This window comes from Dermacentor andersoni, chromosome 10 (genome assembly GCF_023375885.2).
Source record: "Dermacentor andersoni chromosome 10, qqDerAnde1_hic_scaffold, whole genome shotgun sequence".
In the NCBI taxonomy this organism is placed as follows: domain Eukaryota; kingdom Metazoa; phylum Arthropoda; class Arachnida; order Ixodida; family Ixodidae; genus Dermacentor; species Dermacentor andersoni.
The window spans coordinates 93,042,354-93,069,718 of NC_092823.1; the positions used below are offsets into that span (position 1 = coordinate 93,042,354).

The window sequence follows — 27,365 nt, forward strand, 5'->3', positions numbered from 1 at the left end:
TAATGACCATCGGTTATTTTCCCACCTCATTACATGTCCTGCCCATGCCTATTTCTTTTTCTTGATTTCAACTAAGATGTCATTAACTCGCGTTTGTTCCTTCACCCAATCTGCTGTTTTCTTATCCCTTAACGTTACACCCATCATTCTTCTTCCCATAGCTCGTTGCGTCGTCCCCAGTTTAAGCAGAACCCCTTTCGTAAGCCTCCAGGTTTCTGCTTCGTACGTGAGTACTGGTAAGACGCAGCTGTATACACCTTTCTCTTTAGGGATAATGGCAACATGCTGGTCATGATCTGAGAATGCCTGCCAAACGCACCCCAGCCAATTCTTATTCGTGTGATTATTTGTCTCGTGATCTGGATCCGCGGTCATAACCTGTCCCAAGTAGATGTATTCCCTTACCACTTCCAGTGCCTAGCTACCTATCGTAAACTGCTGTTCTCTTCCGAGACTGTTAAACATTAGTTTTCTGCAGATTAATTTTTAGACCCACCCTTCTGTTTTGCCTCTCCAGGTCAGTGAGCATGCATTGCAATTGGTCCCCCGAGTTACTAAGCAAGGCAATATCATCATCGAATCGCAAATTACTAGGGTATTCTCCATTAACTCTTGTCCCCAATTCCTCCCGATCCAGGTCTCTGAATATCACCTGTAAACACGCTGTGAATAGCATTGGAGAGATGGTATCTCCCTGCCTGACGCCTTTCTTTATTGGGATTTTGTTGCTTTCTTTATAGAGGACTACAGTGGATGTGGAGCCGCTATAGATATATTTCAGTATTTTTACATATGGCGCTGCACCCCGATTCCGTAATGCCTCCATGCCTGCTGAGGTCTCGACTGAATCAAACGCTTTCTCGTAATCTATGAAAGCTATTATAGGGGTTGGTTATATTCCGCACATTTCTGAACCTGGCAACGCTTAACGCTAGAACGTTATCTAGGGGCTTTTTAGCTGCACCCAAATGATGGCACACGGACGTCGCTGCATATCCTTAATGCAGCATTTCGTTGCTGCATCGAAATGCGGCCGCAGTGGCCAGGATTCGATCCTGCGATCTCGTGCTTAGCAGCGCAACCCCACAACAACCCCACAATAACTAAGCAACCACGGCCGATACTAAGTTCTATCGACAAAGATGCTAAAGATGAGTTTTATTGCGATAGCAATTATGTGGACAATCCAGGCTCATTTCTGCCATCAGCGTCAGGTTCCGCACATGAAGTCCAAGGGCGACAAAATCGTCGCCGCGCGCCGTAGCTGTACGTGCGAGTGTAAGCGTGCCAGGGTGAGCCGGAGAACGCGGCTCAATCCGCTCAATCTGGGGTGCGCGAGCAAGGCAGCTAGAAGTCAGAAGTTACAAGGCAGAAGTCAGAAGTTACAAGTCACAAGGCAGAAGCCACAAAGCCGAAGGCAGTTAGAATGGATGGATGGATGGATGGATGGATGTTATGAGCGTCCCTTTTGGAACGGGGCGGTGGGTTGCGCGACCAAGCTCTTGCTACTATGCTGCTTAATATCCTACGTAGGTTAACCAATGAAAAAAGAAAAAAAAAAGAAAACACTATGAACTACCACGTCCAAACTTTCTGATCCCCTATTGCGAATTGTGCTTTTGTACGTCTCCGTCTTTTGTCGTTTCCCTACTTTTCTTCCACCAATCCTCCAATCGCCTCTTACTAATGTCTATTGCGGACCTGTTTGCTTTACCCACGACCTACTGTATAAGGTTTATACAGTAGGTCGTGGCTTTACCACTGCTACCGCTGAGCCCGGAAGCGCGCCCACTCGCGTCGCGCGCGAGGCACGTGTGGGGCGAGGGGGCGTTATTCTACAGCGGCTGCTGCTCGGGGCGAGGCTGAGCGCGCGCCGCATCGTGCGAGCGATCTGTGAAGTGCACAAATTGCGCGCCCACGCGGGCCTCATCTGGAAAGCGATCAGCGATGTTTGCAGAGTGCACGTAGCGCCGGTAGCTCCAAATGCGCAGTGTTTCGACGTTCCGTTGGCGTTGAAGCGACAGATGCACCAAACTGAATTCGCTCGCAGCTGCTGCCGCCATTCCACACCCCTGTACTTTGACAGTGAGTTTCCGCGCTCATTGAGAGAGATGTGTTCATGGTTACCTGTGCGCGCGACACCGCGCTGGTTAGTTTAGTTAAAACACGTTGACGGGCTATTCGGTATGAGACCATGAAATAACGTGTAAGCGCAACTGAACGAGGACGTAGAGAGACACGCACAAAGAGACAGCGCTCTCCGTTTCTTTCTACGTCCTAGTTCAGTCACGCTTACTTATTCTATCATCGTTAATTTAGCAAGCGAATGTTTACAAGTTTGTATGGCCACTAATACTACAATCCTTACTTTGTATAGCTATCTAATAATTTGCTATCGCATTTGGCAATTAGCCTTTCGGGCGAAACTTCGGCTTTTTCGGAGCACAAAACCAGTGTTTCACTTCTGCGCCTAAGTAGTGGAGCGTTTGTTAAATAGAGCCTCAATTTGCATTTGGCGTCTTCCAAGCAGCGCGTACGTGATAGATGTCAGCGAGTTTCAAGTCGCTTCAATTGCTACACCCCCCAAAAGAAAAAGACACAGTACAGTAAAAGCCATTTATTTTAAAAACATTCCTTTCGCGACCTAGCTGGAAACTTAACAGGCAAAAAAAAAAATGTGGGAAGATTTTTTTTTCTTACAAAGCAGGTTTGTATAAAGCAGCATGAACAATTCTGGTCCAGCAGAACAACAACATTCCCGAGGAAATGGCGAACTATATACACACACACAGGCAAGAAATACAAGCACTGCAATGACTGTGACAATGTCACGTGCATAGGTTTATCAACACAAATGCCCTCCTGTGGCTCTCGCTTCAACTATACCCAATCTCGGCCGCGCATGCGTCGCACTCGCTTCGCATCGTGCGATGAGGAGCAGAGCTGACGCCACGCCTGGAACACGCATCCGCTTCAAGTGCACGCTTCGTTTGCAGCTAAGCAAATTCGAACGGCACGAGCGTAGAAAGCGAAGTGCCCGAAAAGAGTCGAATGTGTTTTTGTGCGAGGGTTATGTACAGCGCGAAAGTGGCGAGCGATGTGGCGTAAGCTATGTACAGTACGATTCAATATCACAAGGGTTAACTAACTAGCATTCAAGTGACGACTGCTGCTCAAGCATACTCATGCCAGAAACCCGCTTGGCTCGTGCTCAGTACACCTGTTTATCTTTTTTTTCCCTGTTAAAGCAGTTTTGGATTTTGAAGCTCAGCACAAGTGACTATGCAAAATTCAGCTCTACATCATACAGAATGTTCTGTGTCATATACCAGTGCAGTGTACAGCTACATAATGCATGGTGCAACCACAGATAAGCATGAACAGTAGCAGGGCATAACTCTGGCAGTCGCACTCATTTGAAGAAAGAACATAGCATTTTTCTCTAGATTTACGTAATGTCTTGCACGCTACAGCCAAAGAGTCCGAGCCACTGCTACTGCACATACAATGAGAATTCGCAAAGAGAAAACACCACTTTTGGAAAAGAACAGTACCTGTGGCGAGGTGAAGACTACGAGTTTTTGCATGCCCTATAATGAGGCTCATGACCTAGTAAAGCTGCTGAAACGTCTCTCGAGTGAGAATACTAGCATTAACTAGGCAGCACCGTACCTCCAGGAGAGTTGTCAATATTGCCAGACAAGTTCAAAGGTTACTATCATTTGACACTGGCTTCTGTTGCAGTCTGCCGCAGCCACATGAAAAATACTCCTCAGTGCAAAATATCTGAAGTGTTTCTAGGAGGAAGAACATAGCACCAGTGCAACAAGAAACACAAAGACCCTAAAAGACAGCACAGACTTTCACATTGGTAACAAGAAATCACAGCTCACTTCACTCTTATTCACTCTTCACTTCACTCTTAAGGACAATTGTTGATGCTGCCACTCTCTAGTGACTGAAGCAAATCTCCTGCAAGGTTATGTTCGCAATAGCAAGTGGCTAAACAATGCTGCATTGAGGTCACCGAGAAAGAGCTTTCATGTTCTGCTACAGCAAGCAGAAAAGCAAGCATCACCCATGGACACTAAGACTTATGCAGAATAGTTATCAAATTAGTGTTGCATAAGGGCACATGCAGTCCCAGTGAATGCATGCAGATACATTTCCTTGGCACTAAGAAACATTTACCTTGCAAGCACGCTAGATATGCATCCTGAATCAATGGTTATTACCACTGTTGCCAGAGCACATTGTTTGCTTTCGGCACTGAAGGGGCTACGAGAGGTCCATTCAAAAAGCCTGTCCAGAAGTCAACCAGCAACTTCTATGCATATTCACTACAAGGAAGTTTACCCCTTTTGGGGTTGTATCTTGTCCCCAAACAATAGTCATCTGTCTTGCTTCCATTTCTTGTAAACCATGTGCTCACAATTTTCCTGCTGCCATTCCACACTGTCAAGAATGCCATGCCACAACTGTTAAATCGAAGGATAGAATCGTACATATATATCCTCTTGTCACGCATGCGCATACCAAGCAAAATGAACAGGCACATGCACATTAAAGGCAGTTGCATCAGAAGTCAAATTCAAAATGTCACGCTGGTTATATACATGCCCTTGTGGCCTGGAATTACTGGGCGTGTAGAATTGAAGAAATAAAAGGCATGCAAGATAGATGGCAATTATTCTTTAGCGACAAGATAAGCCCAAAAAGGTACAAAATTTTGTCAAGCGTGTATAAGAGAAACGCCACCTAAGAAATCGCAATGCAAACTACTACATGGCTGAAACTAACCTGCCTCACCAAACCTCACGCAAGAACTCTACAATCTATGTAAGCTCACATTTGCATATTATGAAAGAGCAGCAGAAGTAGTTGCCAAATGCTAATGCCTAATTTTCAAAATTTTTTTTTACTCATAATATCCATGTCAGTCAAAATTAGATACAGTGTGTTTGCATTTGTGATAAGAGAACTCAGCCTGACAAAATTCACATATCTTCTAAACTGAATCTCTTAACTCTAAAAGGTGGGCATATTGAAAATCAAGAAAGATTATGCTTATATTACTAAGTAATGCTGGAGAACAGCCTCAGACCAGAGTTCTTTCTTTCCCACTTTCGAAGACGTCTACAAGAGTGCTCCCGTGCATCACTGAGAATACAGAAACATGCTCAGAGAAGTTAGAGGTGCTTTTTCAAGTTACAAGCCTTGGATATGCTTGACAATATTAAGAACTACAAAGGATGCATTAACTATATCGCACTCATCTCGCACCTCAATCATATCTTAACAGCGAACCAGCTGTACACCAATTCATGTGTTCCCTTCATTAAAGCAGTTCCACAAACTAACCCCCGTATTCAGAAATGTATCTTCACTTGAAGCCCATGCTTGACTTGATTTTAAATGACGCCTGTCATGAACACACCAAAGAAAATGCAATGAGTGTCTTGGTTGCGTTCGCACCAGGCATTATGCATATCAAGTCAAGCATGAGCTTGAAGCTAAGATGCATTTCTGAAAGTGACGATAAGTCAAGAAATCTAACGAGATCTATGCTAAAACGTCTTCCTAGTTCAAGCACACAAAACAAGCTTTCCGAACTGGACAGCCACTGCAAGTGCACAAATTAAAAGCAGTAAAACACGATTTCACACTCGTACCTTGCACATGTATTACAGCTGATTTCTCTTGAAACAGAGAAAGCGCTCTCTCAGAAAAGCCGCATGAACATCATGCGACACTGTAAACACTGTCTGCCCACTGAAAGATTGTCCGCACGTGCAAAGTTCATATGGCCCGTTGATATTATGTACAGTGACAATGCACCTCTGTAGCAAAACCTCCAAATAATGAATTAGAAGTGACAAATCAATGAGAGGACCTTCAAACAAGTCATGAGGGCACGGAAGTTAATTTAGCTCTGACATCACGGACGCAAAACCTACACTTGGAACTGAGCATGCCAGCAAGACTTCATGCTTTCGCAAAAGCTGTTGTGGTAATTTTGAACAGCATAAGTATGTTCTCACCACAAGCACATTTCTTAATGCCCTCGCAGGCATGCAAGTTGTCCTACATGCCAATACCAATTGTTGCACCAGAAGAGCGATAAAACTGAACTTCCACCCAACAATCTCTTTCAGGGCAAAATTTCATTCACAGAGGTCCTGCTGCAGAAATGGTGCAAAGAGTTCAAAAAGAAAGTAAGCCTATCATGCATGAGCAGGTCAGCGACGTTGTGCTGCTATGTACAGAGCCCTTTGCGTCAGTGCAAACAAGTAAACATAAACATGATGGCAGCGATGACAGTGGCCTCGAAAAGGCGCAGCGTCGTCGTCAGACGGTGATGTCTCCAAACTCTTGGTTCCATCGCTCATAGAACTCCAGACTCTGTGAGGAGACGCTGCAGCGAACCTTCTTGAGCGATGTCATGAAATCCTCGAGGGTGATGTTCCGCATCTGGCATTGATGAGAGCACAGAACATGTGTGATAGGTTAGACAGAATACAATATGACCCGAAGACAGAACCATACGTCGACAAGACTATCCATTATGCCTTCTTGATTTCAGTTTTCCTTTGTGTGTGTGTCTTTAACGATGAACTATGGTTAACTATATTTAACTAAGTAAAGTTAAATATAGTTAATGATTCAGTAAAGGTCAGCTGGAAGTAGCCCGTGTTTGCGGCACTTGTTTTTTGCTTAAACAAAATGCTACCTGCAGCACACTTTTACTAGTAAGTATTGCTAACTCATCCAAGTTCTATGCAACAGCGAAATAACAGTATAGTGCAGCTGGCTTGCAAATGGCATTTGTGTCCACATTGTGACAGTCAATCATACCAGGCAATTTTTAAAAAATTGAAACAAGCTCAAAATATTTCTGCACACTAGCGCAATTCTGTCACAAAAGCTGCCTTAGGCCGAAACAAACAGTGCTTGCATCACATATTGCAGCGTCATGTTACCTAGCCAACAGTTATACCAATGAACCAATGGACTTTATAGTTCACTAGAGGACACATGTCTCAACTACAGAACTGAAATGGATTGGTAATGGACTCCCACCAATTTAACAGGGATATTTGCAGCATAATTTTTGAGAATGTTTACAGTTCATTAGCCAAACCTTGTTAGCCAACGTGATCAACAATGGCAACAATGGGGGGGATTACGATCCCGCCTGTACTATGTGCGACCATGGAGTGTTCGCCACTCTGGCACACATTCTCTGGGGATGCGAGGGTAACCCTCCCCCACAATCATTACTACCAGCTCCCTCCGAGGAGGGTTGTAACAAGCTGCTGACAAGAGCGGACAAGAAAACGCAACTTGCACTCATCTCGTGGGCCCAAGACATCGCCCCCACCTGGGAGCCACACTAGGCCCCTACCTGCCCCAACTTTTTACCCTGCAGTGGCAAATAAAGTTGTTTTTCTCTCTCTCTCTCTCTCTCTCTTGAGCTTGTTGGCGAGACTATGACAAAAACTAATTGGCGCAATTAAGAGGAGAGGACTAAGTGCTAGTCCTGATTGTCACCTGATCACCTGTTCAAATGCTGGCTTCAGTGACACCAGAGCCAGGTGACTTATAAAAACGAAAACAAGCTCATTAAACATCTCCTATGGCAGACAGTGCAATTCTGTTAAACCAGCTGGACTTCTTGACGAGGCAAACGTTACTAACACGATGAACTGCACTGCAACGCTAGCAAACAAGCAAGTACACGGGTAGGTTGAGGCTTGAAGTCGTTAACAGAGGTTGAACAAGGGGTGTCGCTGAAGCCAGCATTTGAAGAGGTGATCAGTCAACCTCTGTTAATGACTTCAAACAACCTACCCATATACTTGCTTATTTGCTAGCCCTGCACTGCAATTCATTGTGTTAGTAATGTTTGCCTCTTCAAGAAGTCCAGCTGATTGAACAGAACTGCACCGTCTGGCATAAGAGATGTTTAACGAGCTTGTTTCCATTTTTACAAGTCACCTGGCACAACCAACACACTATCATGCTCAGTATGAGCTACAGCGTGCAAGCGCGTGAACAAGCACTATCCCAGGCTGTATAGACACCGCCTAGCACCATGTTCCCGACTCAAAAGAGGCAGGTTTTGCTTTTCTTGATTCAAACATCGCCCCTTCATGCCCGCTTTTGTTCTGCATCCTAGGCTTGAGGATTAAATCTTTTTTTCGGAAAAATAATCTGAGCAGACTAGTGCCTACCACCTTTTGTGTGAGTGGGGTATCATTCACACATATGGAAATGAAAGGTGCTGTCACCCCTAAATTCTATACTCGATTTATCACCACTTGATGCATCATGACACAGGCTTCTAGGTTAACCCTCGGCACCTGCATTTGCACTTTCTCTTTCTGTGTGAAATTGCCACATACACAGTACAAACTTCACTACGAACTCACTGTCCCTTATCTGCAATATTTCACTGGTTGAAGTGCACAGACAATAAATGGCACATAGTTCATACTAAGGGTACCCACTGTCTGCCCTCATCACTTTTGCGAGACCAATACCTTGCACACTAAATTGGGGGAGAGTGCAAAAGCAGGCATGGAGGATCAATGTTTGAAACTGCATCAGCAGAACCCTTTGCACCTATGTAGGCAACACGGCGCCTATTGATGCGACTTACAACCTGAGCATGCCTTGCCACACCATCCCCTCGCACACTATGGCTCACATCAAGCGCAATAGTACAACAGGGCCTTACCGCTAACTAGCAATGGTACAATGTCATGAGAGGGCAAACTGGCCACAAAAGATGACAAGGTCATTTCAAAGAAATGTTACCAGTTTGTGACCCAGTAGTCGGTGCTATGGATGATGTGATCAAAACTAGGAACAGTACCTTCGCCATCAGCAGCACTTTAAGAGACACAAATGACCGGCAACAATGTTCTGAAGATTACTGCACCAGTTCCCATGACAAGCCACCTTTTGTCATGTGTCAGCACAGTGGCAATTCATTCTTGAGCTACAAGAAATGGTTACATGGCACTTGAAAGTACGCAATGACTTAATTTGGCATGTTTTCAGTGCTTTGCTAGTGCAGGATCGCTTCAGGTACACAAAAATACCTCAAATTTTGACATAATAGATACAGTATTAAATCGGCAACACCAGAGTGACAGCACTACTGCTGTGCTTGTGGCATGCTATTCAAAAAAGAAAAGTTTGCCCTCCATATTTCATTACATAATAATACTTCACCAATAATTTCGATACACTCTAATTTTGGAAAGAATTACCTATCAGTCTGGACTGATGTATGCCTCAGTTCAGAGCTCCTTTATCAATCACTAAAGAAATGTCACTATAAAAGAAGTTCCTAAATTATTAGAAACTGTCACTACACTTAGTACATGGATATAAGATTTACATTTAGGCACCTTGAATTTCACAGAGTACACAGAATGATTGCAGCACACAAATGTTTGAAATACAAGGCTTGGGGTGAACTTTTTCCTACATTTCTCAGTGACACATCTCAGTCTGTTGCCAAATAAACCAAACACAAGACTTTCCAAGTTTCCCCTTGGCCCCCCCCACAAATCAACACTTTACATTTCTCCCCACTCTACATTAAAGTGCGTTCAAACACAGCTTGACATTCGAACAAATCAGAAAGAAACCAACGAAAATATTCGCAACGTAGTTCCTACCTTGCCATGCAAGCGGTTAATGGCACATGTGCTACCTGCCACAAGCTCTACAAAGCAATGAAGAGACGTCTCGTAATGCAATGTGCAGCATGTCATTGAAAGGTGTCAAGTTATCCTTTGTGAAGTGCCATCTCGGTACATTGAATGCAGCCAACATCACCCCTTCATGCCTGCTTTTGTTCTGCATCCTAGGCTTGAGGATTGAATCTTTTTCTCGGGAAAATAGTCTGAACAGACCGGTGCCTACCACCTTTTGTGGGAGCGGGGTATCATTCACACATATGGAAATGAAAGATGCTGTCACCTCTAAATTCTATGCTCGATTTATCACCCCTTGATGCACCATCACACAGGTTTGCATCATGTGATGCAAATGCGATCACACTGCATCAAATGTGATACACTGCATCATGTGATGCTGCATCACAAGGTGGGCAATTATACGGCATGCCTCATGATGTCCAAAGTACTCGGTCCACTTCATGAAGTGTGCTGCATCCCGAGTTGTGGAAGCATGTACAGTAAAACCTCAATTACCATTTGCGGACGAGTGTTGCCTACAGGCAGCATACTAGGCAAAAAAATTTTTACTTGTTTTTTGGTAGAGTATGGGTTTTTGGCTAAATGTATTTGGCAAACACACCAAATGAGAGGCAGCAAATGTCCTTTGTTGGTTTAGTGCAAGAACACACGACGCAAAACAAATTTGGCACATGACCTGCTTTCTTTTTACCTATGCAAGGTGTCCAGCTGAAGTGCTATCACACATAGGATGTAAAGCAAATGAAACGTAGTCAACCACAAAATTTTACGGAACACGACATCTGAGAAAAATCAATATCTGTGCAGCATCACAATGCAACCTGGTATTCGCATTTACAGCCTCTACCAGTGTATGTGAACAACATTGTGATGTTCGGCTTCCCTGTTACAAGCTGATGACATGAGATGACATGGTCAGTAAACTTTTGTGGTTGACTATAAACCCATGGTTCACATATGACAAGAGCTGCCTGTCTGTACAAATTCCAAACGATGCCATAGGTGGCTTGACGTGAAGCCCACTTACAGTTTTCTGCGTGGTGTTCCACATTGCTAAAAAAAATACTGCAAAATATTTTTTTCTTTGGTTGATTATGCTTGTTCTCTAGAGTTCTGCACATTTTGATAGAAAATAAATGTTTTTGTGCGTATTTATATGTCTCGTCCTTAAACTGTTAATTCAGATTCCAAGGAGTAGGAAGAAATCTCCGCATTAACTGATTGTTGATGTGTATCAAGAAAACATTGAAGTGCTCATTACATCAACACTCTATTTACTGAGTAAATCTGCAACCACTGCTTCTATTTCACACAAAATCAGCATGGAAGCTGCAATTCACATCATCCAACTAGAGATTAGCACCTGCAGTGTTAAAGGCCTTGCGACTTTCTTCACAGTGGTAGTTGCACGAGACCAATGTCTTCATTAGAGAAGACATGATTTTCTTTACCATGTGCACGACCAGATTATTCTTGCACCAACAAGCTGGTCAGCGAGACATCATCCATTCATTGCGATGTAGCCGGCATGTTTGATGCCAGCGTGCGTGCTCCACAGACACGCACGTCATTCTGAACGGCTTCTGCAGTCACTGTGACACTGGACCTGCCTAGCACTGTGGAAATTGAAATACTGCCCGCCGTAACCACTGCTGACAAATCCATGGTCGCTATCAACATGATCATGAATGGCAATGCACAGCTTGAAGGCACATGGCCAATGCGAGACATGCCCAGCAGTATATGCAATGTAAAGGCGTGAGGCGTAGTGTGTAGTGCACAGTACTTGCATCACATGGTGCCACTTGCACGGCCATGAGGAACAGGGCCTGGGCAAGCACTTTGGTCAATAGCAGCAGGATGCAAACGATCATTACAATGCCATTTTTTTTTACAATACAAGCAGCTGTACTGTAGTATATTACATGTCAAGCTCTTTCCTTGAGCAAGCATTAATATTGATGCATATGCGAGACAACTTTTGGCAGGTTAGCAAGTCCCACATTGAATTCCACCTGCCTTTTCTGTGCAGCAAACCTCGCACCTCCGCATTCGCTTCTTGCTTAACTCAGAGCCCAACTCGCAAGTCTGCCAAACAGAACAGAGCGAAGAGACTGAGAACAAAGTGTCAAATGCCTCAATAAGTGGCTTCGAAATTTCAGGGGTGACCCTGCACTTCGAAAAAAAAAAAAAAAATTCTCGATTTTGATGAAACTTGCCGAGTTTATGTATTTCGATGCGCTAATTTTAAATATACATTCAGTTTTCTTGCAGAGTAAATAAGTTTGTAGAAATTGAAGAAATTCAGCTTTCTTGCATAATTCGCTTGGAGGTGAGCTATTCACCAAACTATACATGGAATAATAAAGATTGGCAAGAAAATGATGCAGGCCTAACAGAGTGCAAATTGGCAAGAATGGTGTAAACCAATTCTATATTAAATGCGAACATTGCAAAATTCCGAGACAAATCCACCTAACTATTAAAAGAAGAAGCAGTTTTTAAAATTTTTCTAACACATGCAACGACATTTCGAAAATTTCCACTTCACACAACTTTGCCTTTCTGGAAAAAGAATTACAGTGATAGCACAAGTAGAAGCAGAGATAATGCACCTCCAATGTGGCATCATCATCAAAGTTGTGGTTTTAAGAAAACATTTCACAGTTGATATAATGAAAGTTCGAAAAAACGGCACAAGCACATGGTATCACCGGGCAGTAGGCATCAAGTATCATTCATGGTTGTTTAGCTATTGCCAGTCAACAACACAGCACACACTGCGAGTACGTTCATTTTAAGAGAATTGCAAGTTTACGGGCTCAATTCTCCGCAAGCTCCATCCAGATGCAACTTCACCGCAGATCTTGCAAACCACAGTCACTTTTGTAGTGAGACCGTAATACTGATCACCTCACACTAGCTATGCAGAGCCACTGCAAGTATTGCACAAGAGAACGGCGAGTAGATTATTCACTGCTGCAAGTTCGACGACAATGTACGGAGCACCGGCTCCACCACCAAGGCTGTGCCATTATCGGCAGTCAGATCTTCAACAAAACACCGTATCTTTCGCTGCATGGCAAGCGCAGATGCAATCTTGTCGAGCATAGCTTACTCTTGTGCTGTTATCCATTTCCTCTTTAGTCACAACAGCCGTGTCAATGCTTAAGCAAGTGTAACCAGCGTGTGGAGATGCGTGATCCGGAAGAGCAGTCCAGGCGTCTGTGTTTGGCGGCGGTACGACTTAAGCGGCAAGCTGCCAAGTATCCTGTGCTGACTGCGACGACGGAATCACATTTGGAAGTATTTTGCATGTTTCCACCCGTAACGATTCAAGGAATGAAACTGTCGGACCTCCAGCATATCCAGCATTGTAGTCATGAGACTAAGACAAAACGGCAGCCGTTTTCGTAGTTTGAGCGCTGATGGCTCTTGGAGCTAATCATCACTCGCCATCTTGGTCACATGTTCAAACTGGCACTAGCGTGTGCGGTGAATTTCTTTTGCCGTTTTTCTCGTGCCCGCAGCACTGGCAATGTTGCCGGCCAACTAATAAAAAAACCCAGAAACGTGAGCTTTCGAATGGTACCAAAATGGTGTTGGCAGAGCATGTGGCTATCGAGTTATGCACGACGAAAATCAGGTGTGATTTGCCCCCAATTTAAAGGACAACACTTGCGGGCTCGCATCTTTAGGTCACGATAACGGAAGAAATATGCGGTACTTTGTAGTAAAATTTCGGATAGGTGCAGAAACTCGTTACAAACGCGGAAATTAAAATTTAAAATTCATATTTTTAGGCCGATTTTCGGTTCCAAAGACTCGGGTCCCCCCTTCGTTGGCTAGTTGTTCGACTACACTTAAGCGAATGTCCGCACAGCATACAGTGAATGGAAGTGGCATAAACGCCTCACCACACACAAAAGTGTTTCTCTTACCTTTTTGGGGTCGACACATCTGACTTGCTCAGGATTGAGCTCTGCAAAAAAAATGTCTAGTTAGGATAGGTGTGCAACCCTACAATCTCATATTGAAGTTCTGCCAACATGCATGCTATCACTACATGTGCTACACATTATGGTGGAAAAATGAATTATGGACAAGGATATTCAAACGCAAGTGCAAAAGCCCATATGTTTTAGCGATGAATTTCATGTAACGATGCAATGCGTCTCCCCCTGTGAATAAAACTACATCGTGCATTATGAAGATATGATCAACCAAACAATTCTAGTGCTTGAACGAAGTGCTCAACATGTGCTATGGTGAACTTGAATGCAGTGGAACGCCGTTCATACATTCCTCGCTGGTGCATTTTTCCGGCTGCTATGTTGAGTTATCGCTGTCCCAACCTAAACCCCCTTGTCTCCTATGTATTATGTTAGAATTTGATACATCGCCATTCCGTAATGTTCCCACAGTTTATGCTGCACTTTCGGATGCACGAATGTGAAGGCCAGAAGTGTGCGATTGTAGGTAATGATAAGCATGCCACAACATGATTGTAGTTACTGCCACCTCTCTTATGTCAGCTTTGCCACATTACAGCAGCGTATTAAAAGCAGCGTACATTAAAAGCATTAAAAAAAAATTAAAAGCATTAAAAGCAGCGTATATTAAAAGTGGGAAATGGCTATGGTCACAGAACACAGTATGTGTCCCATAATTATACACAGACGTGCAGCTATTCCTGATGTTGCTGTGGCAATTTAGAGCTTTCCTCATGCTAATGGTTTTCTGTTCGTTATATTTTATTTTCGCGCAATCACTTGAAAACCGTAGGAACAGGATTCTACAGTAGTTGAAATAAGTTTTCTTCTGTACATGACAATGGCTTTCTGTGGCGATACTGTGTGTGCAAATACTGTGCTGAGGCCCAGAAAACACAAACACCTACATTTAGAAACAAGCTAGTAAAAGGGGCAACATACCTCTGATTGGACCTAATGCAGCATCTTTGGCTAGTGCCGTCAGGTCACTTCCAGAGTAGCCACTGGTCACCCTGCATGAAGCGAAAATAACAGGCACTCTCACTACACTCAAAGAAAGCAGTTTCAGACTTCGAAATTAATGTTTCCACCAGCGCAGACAGTTTTTTCTCTCATCATGTCCCGTTTCTGGTTCAGGCCCACCCTGCGTGTCATTTGCCAGCTTTCCGGTTCTGTCGAAGCTAGCGTGTTATATCCGCCTCACAAATGATCTCTTGGGCATTAGTTAGTGCATACCCGGCAATTGAGTTCTCATAAGCACATTCATTCTGAATTCCTTGAACTCTTCACCAGCATGTTGCAATGCTGAACTGGCCATCCTGTTGCTCTTTTCTGAGCTATCTATTAATCCTCTGGTTCTAATACACCCTCTTAGTGATAACCCACAGTCAACGATTATGGAGTCAGCAGGCACGACCAATTAGAGGCCACATGAGTGAAGTGGATACACACTGCTCCTTCTGCTGCCTCCCCCCTCCCCCAAAATTTGGGAATTTTACACGGCAAAACCAGGATCTGATTGAGGCATGTCGGAGTGACTCAATTATGACCACATCGGGCTTTTTGAAAATGCACTTAAACCTCCGTACACAAGCATTTTTACATTTCACTTCAAGTGAAGTGCGACCATTGTGGCCAGGATTGAAGCCACGACTTCAAGTTTAGCAGCGCAGTGGCACAGCCACTAAGCTACCACAAAAGGTACCTGCCCCAACACAACCTTAGACAACATAATCAACGAGTTTACGAAATTATATAAAGCTTTGTGGTGAATTTCAATCACACAAAGCTGATACTCTGTAAATTGAAACTTTATATTGTTCTCATTGTGTTCCTATTTCTGGTCACTAAATTCATTGCAAGAAATATGTCTGATCATTCATATGAAAGAGTGCCATATAGTCGTAAAGCATGGCTCATTGACTGACATATCCACTGCACTAGGCAAGTTCTCATGCTTTATGCCTATAGTTCACTATAATGCATACTATACTGGTTTCATCCCATGGGGATGAAACTTATCATACTTTTGCTATAATCTTAAGTTTGATTGGGCACACTTGCCATTTTAAGATATCCAAAAACAAATCCAAGAAATATTCGTATGTAGATATAGTGACTATTCAATGGGAAATACGAAACGAATAAGGCAATATTCAATTCGCTATTAGAATGTCAACAATACTTGCACACCCCTAGCCAACTGACGCAACACTAAGAACAAAGCATGACCGCACAGTGTATACCTGGCCAGGTACTTGAGCTTGTCTAGAGACAGCGGGCTGTTTTGTTTCCTGAGCAGCTTTTCTAGGAGTATGACCCGCGTGTTCTCGTCCGGTAGGGTGACATACACCCGCTTCGTAAAACGCCTGCAAAGAGTAATGCACAAAACATGATCACGCATGGCTATTTGAAGCTCACAACTAGAGAGTGTTCCACTCCGAGAGGGAGCATGCCGTTTGTATTCCACTGCGAATTGCAGCGGAGGTATCGCATGACATCTAAGCACTACAGCAGACTTCTATTAATTCAACTCCGGTTTATTCAATTTTTCTGTTAATTCGATCCCAACCAAAGGTCCTGGCCAGTGCCTATGGATTGTTACGGGCCCCAAACTTTCGCTCTTTATATCCTAAAATTGGCCTTCGCCGGATAATTCCAACTTCACCAGTCAGCATGCACATGCCCGACCCCTTTTGGTAACCCTAGTAGCAACCCCTTTAGTGGCAGTGTCCGTCTTGGAGGAGCTTAGGACACAGTGAGTGCGTTGAAGACAGGTCACCTGCCATCATAAATACGTATTTCCGTACGGCCTGCCCTAGGAAGCTTTTGAAGCAATAACCACAGGACACAATGACTGCTTGCAGTACTTGCCAGATTCTAACATGTGCCTTTATTAAAAAAAAAAAAAAGACTGGGCTAAAAATTGCATGTGCGGTGCAAATGAACACCAAACGAAACCCGCCATTTTGTATGCATTAACACATGACATCGATGTATTGCCGCAAAGTTGACTTTAATATGTATTGCACGATGTGACCAATTTTCTATACGCCTTTGCCCATTTTTCTTGAGAAAGAAATCGGGTGCGTGTTAGATTTCTACTTTGTATAGGAGCTTTATGGTCATTTCTATGTTACTTTCTGGCTTACGACATGCAGAAAATGAGTGCGCAGATTTGGTTCAAGGGCATGTCAGAATTGGGCAAATGTTGGCAAATGATTTACCTTGTTCAATTTGACCTCTTGGCTAATTTGATCAATTTTCTTGGTCTCATCACGGTCAAATTATTTGAAGTCCACTGTATCGCTTTTGTTGCACAGATGCGGGCACAACATGCCGCACCAGCAGCATTTCAGAAATACAAGTTCAATGTTGATACATATCCACTTCAATAGCAGCTAAGATATAAAGTTGGACCATCCTTCACAACAGCACCATGTCAGTAGCTCTGAAGAGAAACAAATGGTTGCACGATTTGTTGCTTAGCTATCCATGCCAACCGTATCCATAAACAATGTATGCGATATAAAGGATGTTAATCTAGTTCAACTACGGTCCAGTGGCTGTGTTGCTTTAAAAAAGAAAGCACAGGCTTGTTTCCGGTAAAAGCGCCTTTTGGTATTGCCTCGGAGTTCCTTGTTGGTGCTTGTTTTGAATCTCATTTACTGCTGCGATACAAACTGAAATATAGAAGACAAACAACTTTACAACAATGGCAGTGTTAGATTAAATACGCCTACAGAAGATTTCTTCACTACCACTCTTACCTCCTGACAAGGTAACCAAATCAAAACGGGAGGTTATTAAGTCAGTTTCGTGATGTGTACTATGACTAGAAACGTGAACACAGACCAGAGCTTGCTGGCAATTACCACCACGGCTATGGTCTTGGCCAGCAGCCATCTAGTTTTGAATCCCACCTGGCTTCAAGAACTGAACGTAACTGGAGACAATCTTTGCTGAAACAGCCTGAGCTGACGCTACTGATAAGATATTTATCTACTCACCTAAGTGCTGCATCATCCAATTCTTGAGGCCGGTTGGTGGCCCCCATCACAAGAATCCGCTCTTCGCTACCAGTGTGGAGCTGCACAAGAGTACACTCAGCTGAATGCAAGTGGATCACGAGCCTTTGTGAGCAAGCTTCAATGACTGCGTGGAAAGTGTGGGTGTGCTCCAAGTCTGACCAGTACTGCATACAGTCTACGTTGACAACTAAGAAGACCACTTGGAGCCCCACGAGTCTAGAACCGTCTGGAAGGCGTCTATGCAACACCACATCACCTTGTGTCGAGAAAGAAAAGCTAAGAAATGCACATATTAACAATTGCTTTAACGCTGAGTGTGCAAACGAATGAACAACAATGTTGCTTACATCAAGCATGTAAGAAAGCGTGAATATGCTTTCCTCCAAGCAGACAACCTTCACGTCCAGTTTCCAAACCTTCTACTGGGCCACCATCTTGTTTAGACAGCAAGATAGCCTGCAATGTTTGTTACTTTGATGTTGTTTTTGTGAGGCTTTGTGCTTAGCTGCCTATGTAGCCATTTACGGTCAGTATTGGAACACAGTTCATAAGGTTCAAAAAATACTGCGAATGGCTAACACTGAAGGAGACATACAATAAGGTGCGCATAAATACATGCAAGGCTGCTGGGCTAGTTGGAATTTACGCAAAGACATTTTTCAGCACATAAGAAATGTGTAAAGACGTGCAGAAACAAAAGGATGACAAAAAAGGCAGAGCACTAGAACACCTCTTTCTTTCTAGACTGTCACATAAATGCAGAGAGGAAGGAGTGTTGATGTGTATAACCAATCCCTATCACTGCCCAAGACTAGCAGCCCTAACAGCTTATTGCCCTAGGAAATGAGAAGGGCTGAGAAATAGTTCACTGCGTGTTAGCCGATGGTGCTGTGTTGTCTGTCACCTGACAGTAGTAAGCTGGTGTTTGCAGCCCCATGCCTCCGAGGCCATGATACCAGCACCACCACTGTGCTGAAGTAGTGCAGTTTCCAATCTACTCGATGCAACTTGGGTGCCAGCTCGTTAAAATTCCTGCCTTATAGTCCATGTCCTTTAGTGCATCCCTGCACTGTACGAATTACCAACTCAGCCAAGAAGCAGTGCTCTAAGAGGAAGTTTTAGCACAGAGGCTCCTATATCTAAACACATGGGAAAAGAGAAATTGATTTTCTTGACAACCACAATGTGAAACATGATGAAATTTGCTGCATTTAAAAAAAGTTTACATCTAGTGAATGTTTGAAGCAGGTTTCAGATTTTAGGCTGTCGATTAGTTCTCATAAAAAATGTTGAAAATGGCTACTTTTTCAGAAAATGAAACGGCAGAGTTTACAACTGAACAATGAAAAACAATATTCCAATTTTGTTAATTGTAGCTAATAGTACATCTAGAGCGGACAAAATTGATCTATTTTATATGGCCCTTAAGTACACCACTAATATGCAAGTAAGACTAAAACCTTTGTAAACACGAACAAATTCGCGCAAGATATTAACTATCTGTTACATCGAATTTGCTTTGAATATTCTCATGGATGCAGTTTACAGAGCTGTGATATCTGTTCTTGGTACATAGTTAAGGATATGCCAACTTGGTACTTCTTTCTTTTTCAAACTTATGAACTTTAAGCAATTTTTGTAAAAGAAATTCAGGCCCTACATCAAAATTCCACTTGCAGCAGTCATTAGGATTTAAGCTTCTTTGTCATAAGCAACAAATTTCGATGAAATCACCCAAGATGTTATCTCAAAAAAAGATATGTTGTGTTTTACATGCATTTGAATAGACAGCATTGGAGCTGGGCTCCACCCAAGCTAAAGCATCCTCTCAAAGGCACAAAGAAATTTAGAAAGTGAACACGCCACTAGGGCAAATAGAGCAGCTATATATGTATTCCTGCACTCTCAGTTTAGAAGTACTTAGACAAGGAAATTATTTCGAAGTTCTGTATGCACGAAGGCAATTGTAAGGATTGACAGTTAAGGCAGAACACACAATGAAACTAGGGTGTAGATAAACTAGTGTCATTTGAAAACATGCCAAGGATCTTTTATGCCTCTCTATAGAAATGAGTCAAATTGGCCGTACTGAACACTGTCTCGCACTGATATGCAATTAATTACCCTTTCTTAACCCGTAATTGGCTGCAATTAAGTAGTCATAAGCACTAGCTATGTCATGGGAGCAGGCATCACACACTCACATTGACAACACTAATCCTGTTCTCAGTTTTCCCCATTAGCTTGCCTACACACTGTCCTCAAAACTGATGGTTTGATACGTCTCGAAAAATAATTTCTAGTTTACTTGAAACTTCCAGTGTTCCTTTAACATAGGCATTAAAAATCATTTTCTATCTACTCTCAAAAATATCCCACGAGACAGGCCAACTATTAATTGTTCAACCAACTAGCCCAGCCACAAGCTTTATAGAAAAGCAGAGCAGTGTTTTTGCTTCTTCAGTTAACAAAACAAAGTTCTCAAACAAGCAAATAAAACGCTGCAGGTAGGCAAGTAGAATCCAGATACCAATGCGATGGGGACTGTTCAATGCCCACTCACCCCATCAAACTCAACAAGGAATTCAGTCTTGAGCCTCCGCGTTGCCTCATGCTCATTGTCCTTCCTCTCGCTGAGCAAAGAGTCAACTTCATCTGCGTACAAAACACGCGGCATGCTTAAACTGTAACAATTAAGCAAACTGGTAGTAACATTGTACATGTGTATATACAGTTAAGCCGCTATATAACGAAGTGGGTAAAGTATGCAATTTGCTTGCTTATATCGAAATTTTGTATCGAAATTCGACCTGTTTGAAACCAACTACAGTTACCGAACGATTTTTCTCCTACAGAAAGGCACCGCATAATTTGCCTAATTATCGGGCAATCGAAAAAAGCAAATTCGAATGAGAAAACAATTCATTTTGACAAATTTGGGGGTCGGCAAGAAACCATACTGTTTCATACCATGCCTACAATACCTTCACATCAGCGTTACAAATTAAGCGAAGCCAGCCACGCTTTCGAGCTGCGTTCTGCCCCCACAGCAGATCGCGTCGCCCACACTGGGACAAGGCCATCATGAAAAGCACAGGCAACGGGGAGAGAGCGCTTCGTCTGCCTCTCGCTCCAACGAGTCACCGAAACTCAAGATTATGCATTCTCCAATACTAAATGTGTGGGAAGACAGCTTACATGATGCCACACCTTCTCGGCATGCCGATTCTTTGTACACGTGGCAGATTACCTCTAAATTAGGGTGCGTGGCTGCATGTGCGCTCAGCCGTGCTTACAACCCTGTGCAGCCAGGGCCAAGCGAGCGCAAGTGTGCATGTGCAAGTGTTATAAAGATGTGTGTATGCGAGTGTGCGCGCGCAAGTGCTATGAAGATGTGTGTATGCGAGTGTGCGCGCGCAAGTGCTATGAAGATGTGTGTATGCGAGTGTGCGCGCGCAAGTGCTATGAAAAGTGTGTATGCGAGTGTGCGCGCGCAAGTGCTATGAAAAGTGTGCATGCGAGTGTGCGCGCACAAGTGCTATGAAAAGTGTGCATGCGAGTATGCGCGCACGAGCGTTATGAAAAGTGTGCATGCGAGTGTGCGCGCACGAGCGTTATGAAAAGTGTGCATGCGAGTGTGCGCGCACGAGCGTTATGAAAAGTGTGCATGCGAGTGTGCGCGCACGAGCGTTATGAAAAGTGTGCATGCGAGTGTGCGCGCGCGAGCGTTATGAAAAGTGTGCATGCGAGTGTGCGCGCGCGAGCGTTATGAAAAGTGTGCATGCGAGTGTGCGCGCGCGAGCGTTATGAAAAGTGTGCATGCGAGTGTGCGCGCGCGAGCGTTATGAAAAGTGTGTATGCGAGTGTGCGCGCGCGAGCGTTATGAAAAGTGTGTATGCGAGTGTGCGCGCGCGAGCGTTATGAAAAGTGTGTATGCGAGTGTGCGCGCGCGAGCGTTATGAAAAGTGTGTATGCGAGTGTGCGCGCGCGAGCGTTATGAAAAGTGTGTATGCGAGTGTGCGCGCGCGAGCGTTATGAAAAGTGTGTATGCGAGTGTGCGCGCGCGAGCGTTATGAAAAGTGTGTATGCGAGTGTACGCGCGCGAGCGTTATGAAAAGTGTGTATGCGAGTGTGCGCGCGCGAGCGTTATGAAAAGTGTGTATGCGAGTGTACGCGCGCGAGCGTTATGAAAAGTGTGTATGCGAGTGTACGCGCGCGAGCGTTATGAAAAGTGTGTATGCGAGTGTACGCGCGCGAGCGTTATGAAAAGTGTGTATGCGAGTGTACGCGCGCGAGCGTTATGAAAAGTGTGTATGCGAGTGTACGCGCGCGAGCGTTATGAAAAGTGTGTATGCGAGTGTACGCGCGCGAGCGTTATGAAAAGTGTGTATGCGAGTGTACGCGCGCGAGCGTTATGAAAAGTGTGTATGCGAGTGTGCGCGTGCGAGCGTTAGAAAAGTGTGTATGCGAGTGTGCGCGTGCGAGCGTTAGAAAAGTGTGTATGCGACTGTGCACGCACACGAGCGTTAGAAAAGTGTGTATGCGACTGTGCACGCACACGAGCGTTAGAAAAGTGTATGCGACTGTGCACGCGAGAGCGTTATGAAAAGTGTATGCGACTGTGCACGCGAGAGCGTTATGAAAAGTGTATGCGACTGTGCACGCGAGAGCGTTATGAAAAGTGTATGCGACTGTGCACGCGAGAGCGTTATGAAAAGTGTATGCAACTGTGCACGCGAGAGCGTTATGAAAAGTGTATGCGAGTGTGCGCGCGAGAGCGTTATGAAAAGTATGCGAGTGTGCGCGCGAGAGCGTTATGAAAAGTGTATGCGAGCATGCGCGCGCGAGCGTTATGAAAAGTGTATGCGAGCATGCGCGCGAGAGCGTTATGAAAAGTGTATGCGAGCATGCGCGCGAGAGCGTTATGAAAAGTGTATGCGAGAGTGCAAGTAAGTTTGCGGGCGAGCAAGTGCGAGTAAGTTTTTGGGCGAATGTGAATGCACAAGAGTGCGGGCAAGCAAGTGCAAGTGTGTTTTCAGGCGAGTGTGAATGCGCAAGTGTGTGGGCGGGTGCGTACATGCAGGAGAGCGCATGTCCAAGCAAGCTTTTGAGCAGCATACATGAGGCTGTGATCATCACTTACCAATGAAGATTATGCTAGGTTGCAGTTCTCGTGCCACTGCAAACAGGGCTCGCACCAGCTTCTCACCTTCGCCAACCTTCATTGATAAAGGAAAGAGGCTCATCAATTGTGAACAGCACAACCACTGGCTACTTGAACAAGCATCATGCCAACGAGCACAATACCAAATAAAGCTTTAGGATAAGGGCCTAGCTAGATTGCCCTGTCCAAGGACAGGTAAAGTGGAGAAGTGCTCCTTTTTAGGCAGCTGCTATTCAAAATGTGCTTAATTATAGAGGAAAACAAAAATTTTATTGATAAACACGAATAACAGATCTCAAGGGGGGAGGGGGGATCAGAGTTAACTTTTTGTTCTGTGACCTAGAGTAACGAAATTTGGCAGCCACACTCAAAAGTGTCTGAAATAAATAAATATACAGTTTCATTACGATACCTTAACTAGTTTTCAAGGTTCAAAATGTTACATGTGTTCCGCTTGTGGAAAACCTGGCACGGTAACGAAACATGCCAGGGAGCCTGCAGTTTTAATCTTTGCCTAAAAGAGCACTACAGGGTACAACAGTTCCAAAAATTGTTTAACTGCTTTATTTTTTTACGCAGAACATCATGTTCACTTTTACTAATTGTGCCAGAACTTGTCATTCACAAATTAGAATGCAGAAAAAAGACTAAGCCCTCAGCAAGATATTGAAAACTGTCATACCCTCAAGCAAACTTCAGGGAATACATAAAAACAAACAGGATAAAAATTGGTCCAGGCATTCCAATGCTACCCTTTCCATAGAAAACGCAGTATACCCAAAACACACTTTTGAGAAAATGTGTTTCAAAGTTCTTGGAGCAGTTCACATCTCACAAAATGTACCAGGGTTGTACTTTTGGTGTCTTTGCTCACAGGTGACTTTTTGGGTCTCTGCCCTTTGATTTGCACAGTTCGAGGTGCCGACACTCGAAGTACTTAGCCACACAGTCCGAGGTGCCAATGCGCGAATGCCTAGTCACAAGCTCGACGAGTCGACACTTGATGTGCTTAGTCGTGCAGTCCAAGGTGCCGATGCACAAAATTGGTAGCCGCGGCCTCAAGGTGCCGAAGCGCGAAGTACCTAGCCGCGCAGTCCAAGGTGCCAATGCGTGAAATGCCTAGTCGCGGGCTCGAGGAGTCGATGCTCGATGTACGTAGTCGCGCAGTGGGAGGTGCCGATGCACAAAATGCTTAGGCAAAGGTCCAAGATGTCTGCGTGTGATGTGCTTGATCGCCTAGTTGGAGACTTCTATGCATGAAATGCTTAGTGGCAGGTCCGAGGATTGCGTGCGCAATGTGCTTGGTCAGAAATTTCGAAACACCATGTGCTGAAAGGCTTAGCCGTGTGTCCAGGTTCCGCGTGCGAACCTTGGTCACGATGTCCGCGTCGCCGATGCTCGGTATGCTTAGCCGTGGGTCTGAGACATCCACAAACGTAGGGATCGGCCACGCTACTGCCATCTCCGCGTAGCACCGCTTTGACACGTCGAGATTATGGCGAGTGGATACTTCCTTTCCAGCTCGCAAGGTGCAAAGAGCCGAGCAGATGACGCGAGCACCGAACCGATGGCGAACCGCGCTGGAGTCACGTGGCGGGCGCGGCCAATCACAAGTTCCGGTCTTCAATCTCTTCGGCCTTCACGACCTTCAATCATTTGTTTTTTGTATGCTTGTTTCTGTATGGAGGAGGTAGCTGAAGCAGCAAATTTTAAAACTGAGAAATGCACTTTCCAACGAGACCAAGATTACAGTGCTCGGTTGCGTCATTCTGGACATATTATGGCTTGAAAAATTCAGTTTCTGTATTTCTGCGAAATTTTTCACCGCCTTGGTTGATAAAACAAATTTTTTAGAGCACTTCTACGTGGTTTACAGTGATATTTCGGAATCAGATAGAAAAGAGTAACAGAAATTGCAGACATGATTTTCGCAATGCGAAAGCTGCGTTCCCCCTTAAGAGGGAGCGGGGGGGGGGGGGGAGTGGTCACTTAGGCTGGTAAACTTTTGCTGTCATAGTTGATGGATGAGAAGATCAAAAGGGTGTATGGACCAAAAGCTGCTCCTTATCGACGAGAGCAAGCTACAAAGACAGCTACAAAAAACCGTCCGTGCCATCCATTTCATTGCCTCACAGTTCTGTCCACTATGCTTTCTGCTTAACCACACTTCACAAACTGGCCCACCCATACACATAACCTCCAAAACAGCACATGCTTTTCTAGGGAAAAGAGTCTTGGATTAAATTCCAACTGACAGTGCAGCTTTGTGCCACGTTCCTTCAAACTCCTGTCACAACTCCACCTAGCCCAAACATTGCTACCTATTAAAGTGCAGCCAGAAGATTCTCCACAAAGAGGTACTCACGTATTTGGAAGTGAGCGAAGCTGCACTTATGTTGAGGAACGTGGAGTGGGACTCGTGGGCCACTGCCTTGGCCAGCATGGTCTTGCCATTGCCCGGGGGCCCAAAGAGCAACAGGCCCTTGGGTGGTGCCCTCAGACCTGTGAACAGCTGTAGTAGATGAAAAACAAAACAAGTTTACATATGTAGCACAACCAGGTAAAACAAAATTAAGGCTCAGCAATTGATATCCGATGGCTTTAGAAGAGAAAGCTGAACAAGTTCGCAAAAGTTTATGATGAAATTTATTTGTGCACAAGAATCAACTTCAGTAAGTGTACTAGCATGAAAATAAGCCATCCGTAGATTATCATACATAAAGAATAGTCTCATCCAAACTGGTATCTCAGTCTACAATGTCAACATGCAAGTTCATGAATACTAGTAGGTTGGTGATGCCTTCCCATGAGCAGAACAGATATTTTTGCATCTGCCTCCTTTTCCACCCCTGACAATGCGTAAGTTGATAGCGTTAGTGCTGTCCAGTTCATTCTTCTTGCATTCTGCTCAGCTTTTTCGTTGCACCTATTCCGATTGATCCCCAGTGAGTGAAATTGGCGATTTTGACATGGAGTGATTTCTTATGCACTTCCAACATGTGGAGCTGGCATCCTTAGCCTGTTTCAAAGAGTTTCAGTTGCGCATCTTTTGTAAAATCTGGATGCTGCCGGTGTAACTCATTTATCGAAAGTTGCACTCATGGTGTCAGCGTCCGGCAGAACTGTGCAGCGATAGAAGCATCCCACATGGAACTATGCTACAGGCACACTTGAACTTAGTCATGACTCAAGTAACAAATCTGAAGATGACAGCAAACTAGATTCAAGCTCAGATGGTGACAATGTTTTAAGTTAGCCCAGTACATCTGCAGCTATATTTTGGCGAGTTTCGTTCATGGCCTTCAGTCATCTCCTTTCTTGTGTGCACTTATCTGCCAATCCTTGTGCATGACCGGAGAGTTACGATTATCTGCAGGGTGCGTACTTTGACTGGTCAGAATGTGCTGCCACTGACTGCAAAGAAAAATCAGTTTACACCGAGAATGCCGCTCGGAGCGCAACTTGGCCCAGCACTACGGAGCAACGCAAGACAGTTTACAGCGGCGCGAGCTTTTTCTGCTCTCCACTGCGGAGGTGATGAAGACCATCAAAAAAAAGTACAAACAAATATAATCAGATGCATATTCTGCAGTTGCCCAGCTACGCTAAGTGGGTCCTATAAAGAGGCAACTCCAGATGAACTGGTGAAGTTTGTTGAACATTTCATGGGACCATCATCAGAAGATGCCAAAAAGGTGAAAGTGCTAAATGTGTTGCAAGAGGGCTGCCAAGTTGACCAAAAGACAAATCTTCTGTGCAAAAAAATGCGGAGTGCATCTATGCTTCACAAAAACCAGAAACTGCTTCAACGTATGGCAGGAGCAATGAAGCAGTTGCTGGTCTTTTCTTTTTTGTATCTGAAGAATTGAGTGCACTGAGCATTCTTTCAGACACTATTCCTAGGTGATTTATCTATGAAATGCATACTCTGAATTTGCTTTACTATCAACGCTTTTCTAGTTCTTTTATTGTTTTCATCAGCTGGCCACAAAAATGACAATTTCCAGAAGTTGCGTGTATTTTCCAAAAAAAATTTTGCTTTGAACGTATGTTTTTGGAAAGAGCACTTCGCGATATACAATTTGCTATGCTACAATGTGTGCTGGAATATTATTTGTAGTGGCAAAGAACTGTGCTCCAAGACCTATAAAAACTGCCATTCTCTCACGATTACATACCTAATATGCCCATCTTACCAAACCATTATGCACCATAATGTGATAACCACAGTAATAAAAAAAACTGAATCTCGCAGCGCTTTTTTTTATACCATACAGGACTTGCAAAAATCCCCAATGACAGAGAGCTTAATTCTAGTCTTTACATTGGATTACTAGAAGCAGCGGACAGTACTCTCGCAAGAAATCAATGTATTTATTTACAAATACTGCCACCCCTATGTGGGGGTTAAGCAGGGTGGATTTACATTTGCTGGGTTTTGCAA

The 27,365-nt window shown here is 44.1% G+C and overlaps 1 protein-coding gene across 3 annotated transcripts in view; it reads right to left on the minus strand.

Annotated features, from left to right (window-relative positions):
* spas (spastin) overlaps positions 1–27,365 on the minus strand; it is a 114,498-nt gene that overhangs the window by 16,353 nt on the left and 70,780 nt on the right. For 2 of the 3 annotated variants that reach the window (XM_050191621.3, XM_050191619.3), the window contains 8 exons: positions 25,287–25,433; positions 22,901–22,976; positions 20,321–20,412; positions 17,737–17,816; positions 15,973–16,095; positions 14,669–14,739; positions 13,676–13,716; positions 2,603–6,471 (listed from right to left, as the gene is read on the minus strand). In XM_050191621.3, coding sequence (XP_050047578.2) covers positions 6,349–6,471; positions 13,676–13,716; positions 14,669–14,739; positions 15,973–16,095; positions 17,737–17,816; positions 20,321–20,412; positions 22,901–22,976; positions 25,287–25,433 — 753 coding nt within the window. In that variant the 3' untranslated portion in view covers positions 2,603–6,348. Of the gene's footprint in view, positions 1–2,602; positions 6,472–13,675; positions 13,717–14,668; positions 14,740–15,972; positions 16,096–17,736; positions 17,817–20,320; positions 20,413–22,900; positions 22,977–25,286; positions 25,434–27,365 lie in introns of those variants that run through there. The other variant, XM_055062533.2, reaches the window with a different exon arrangement.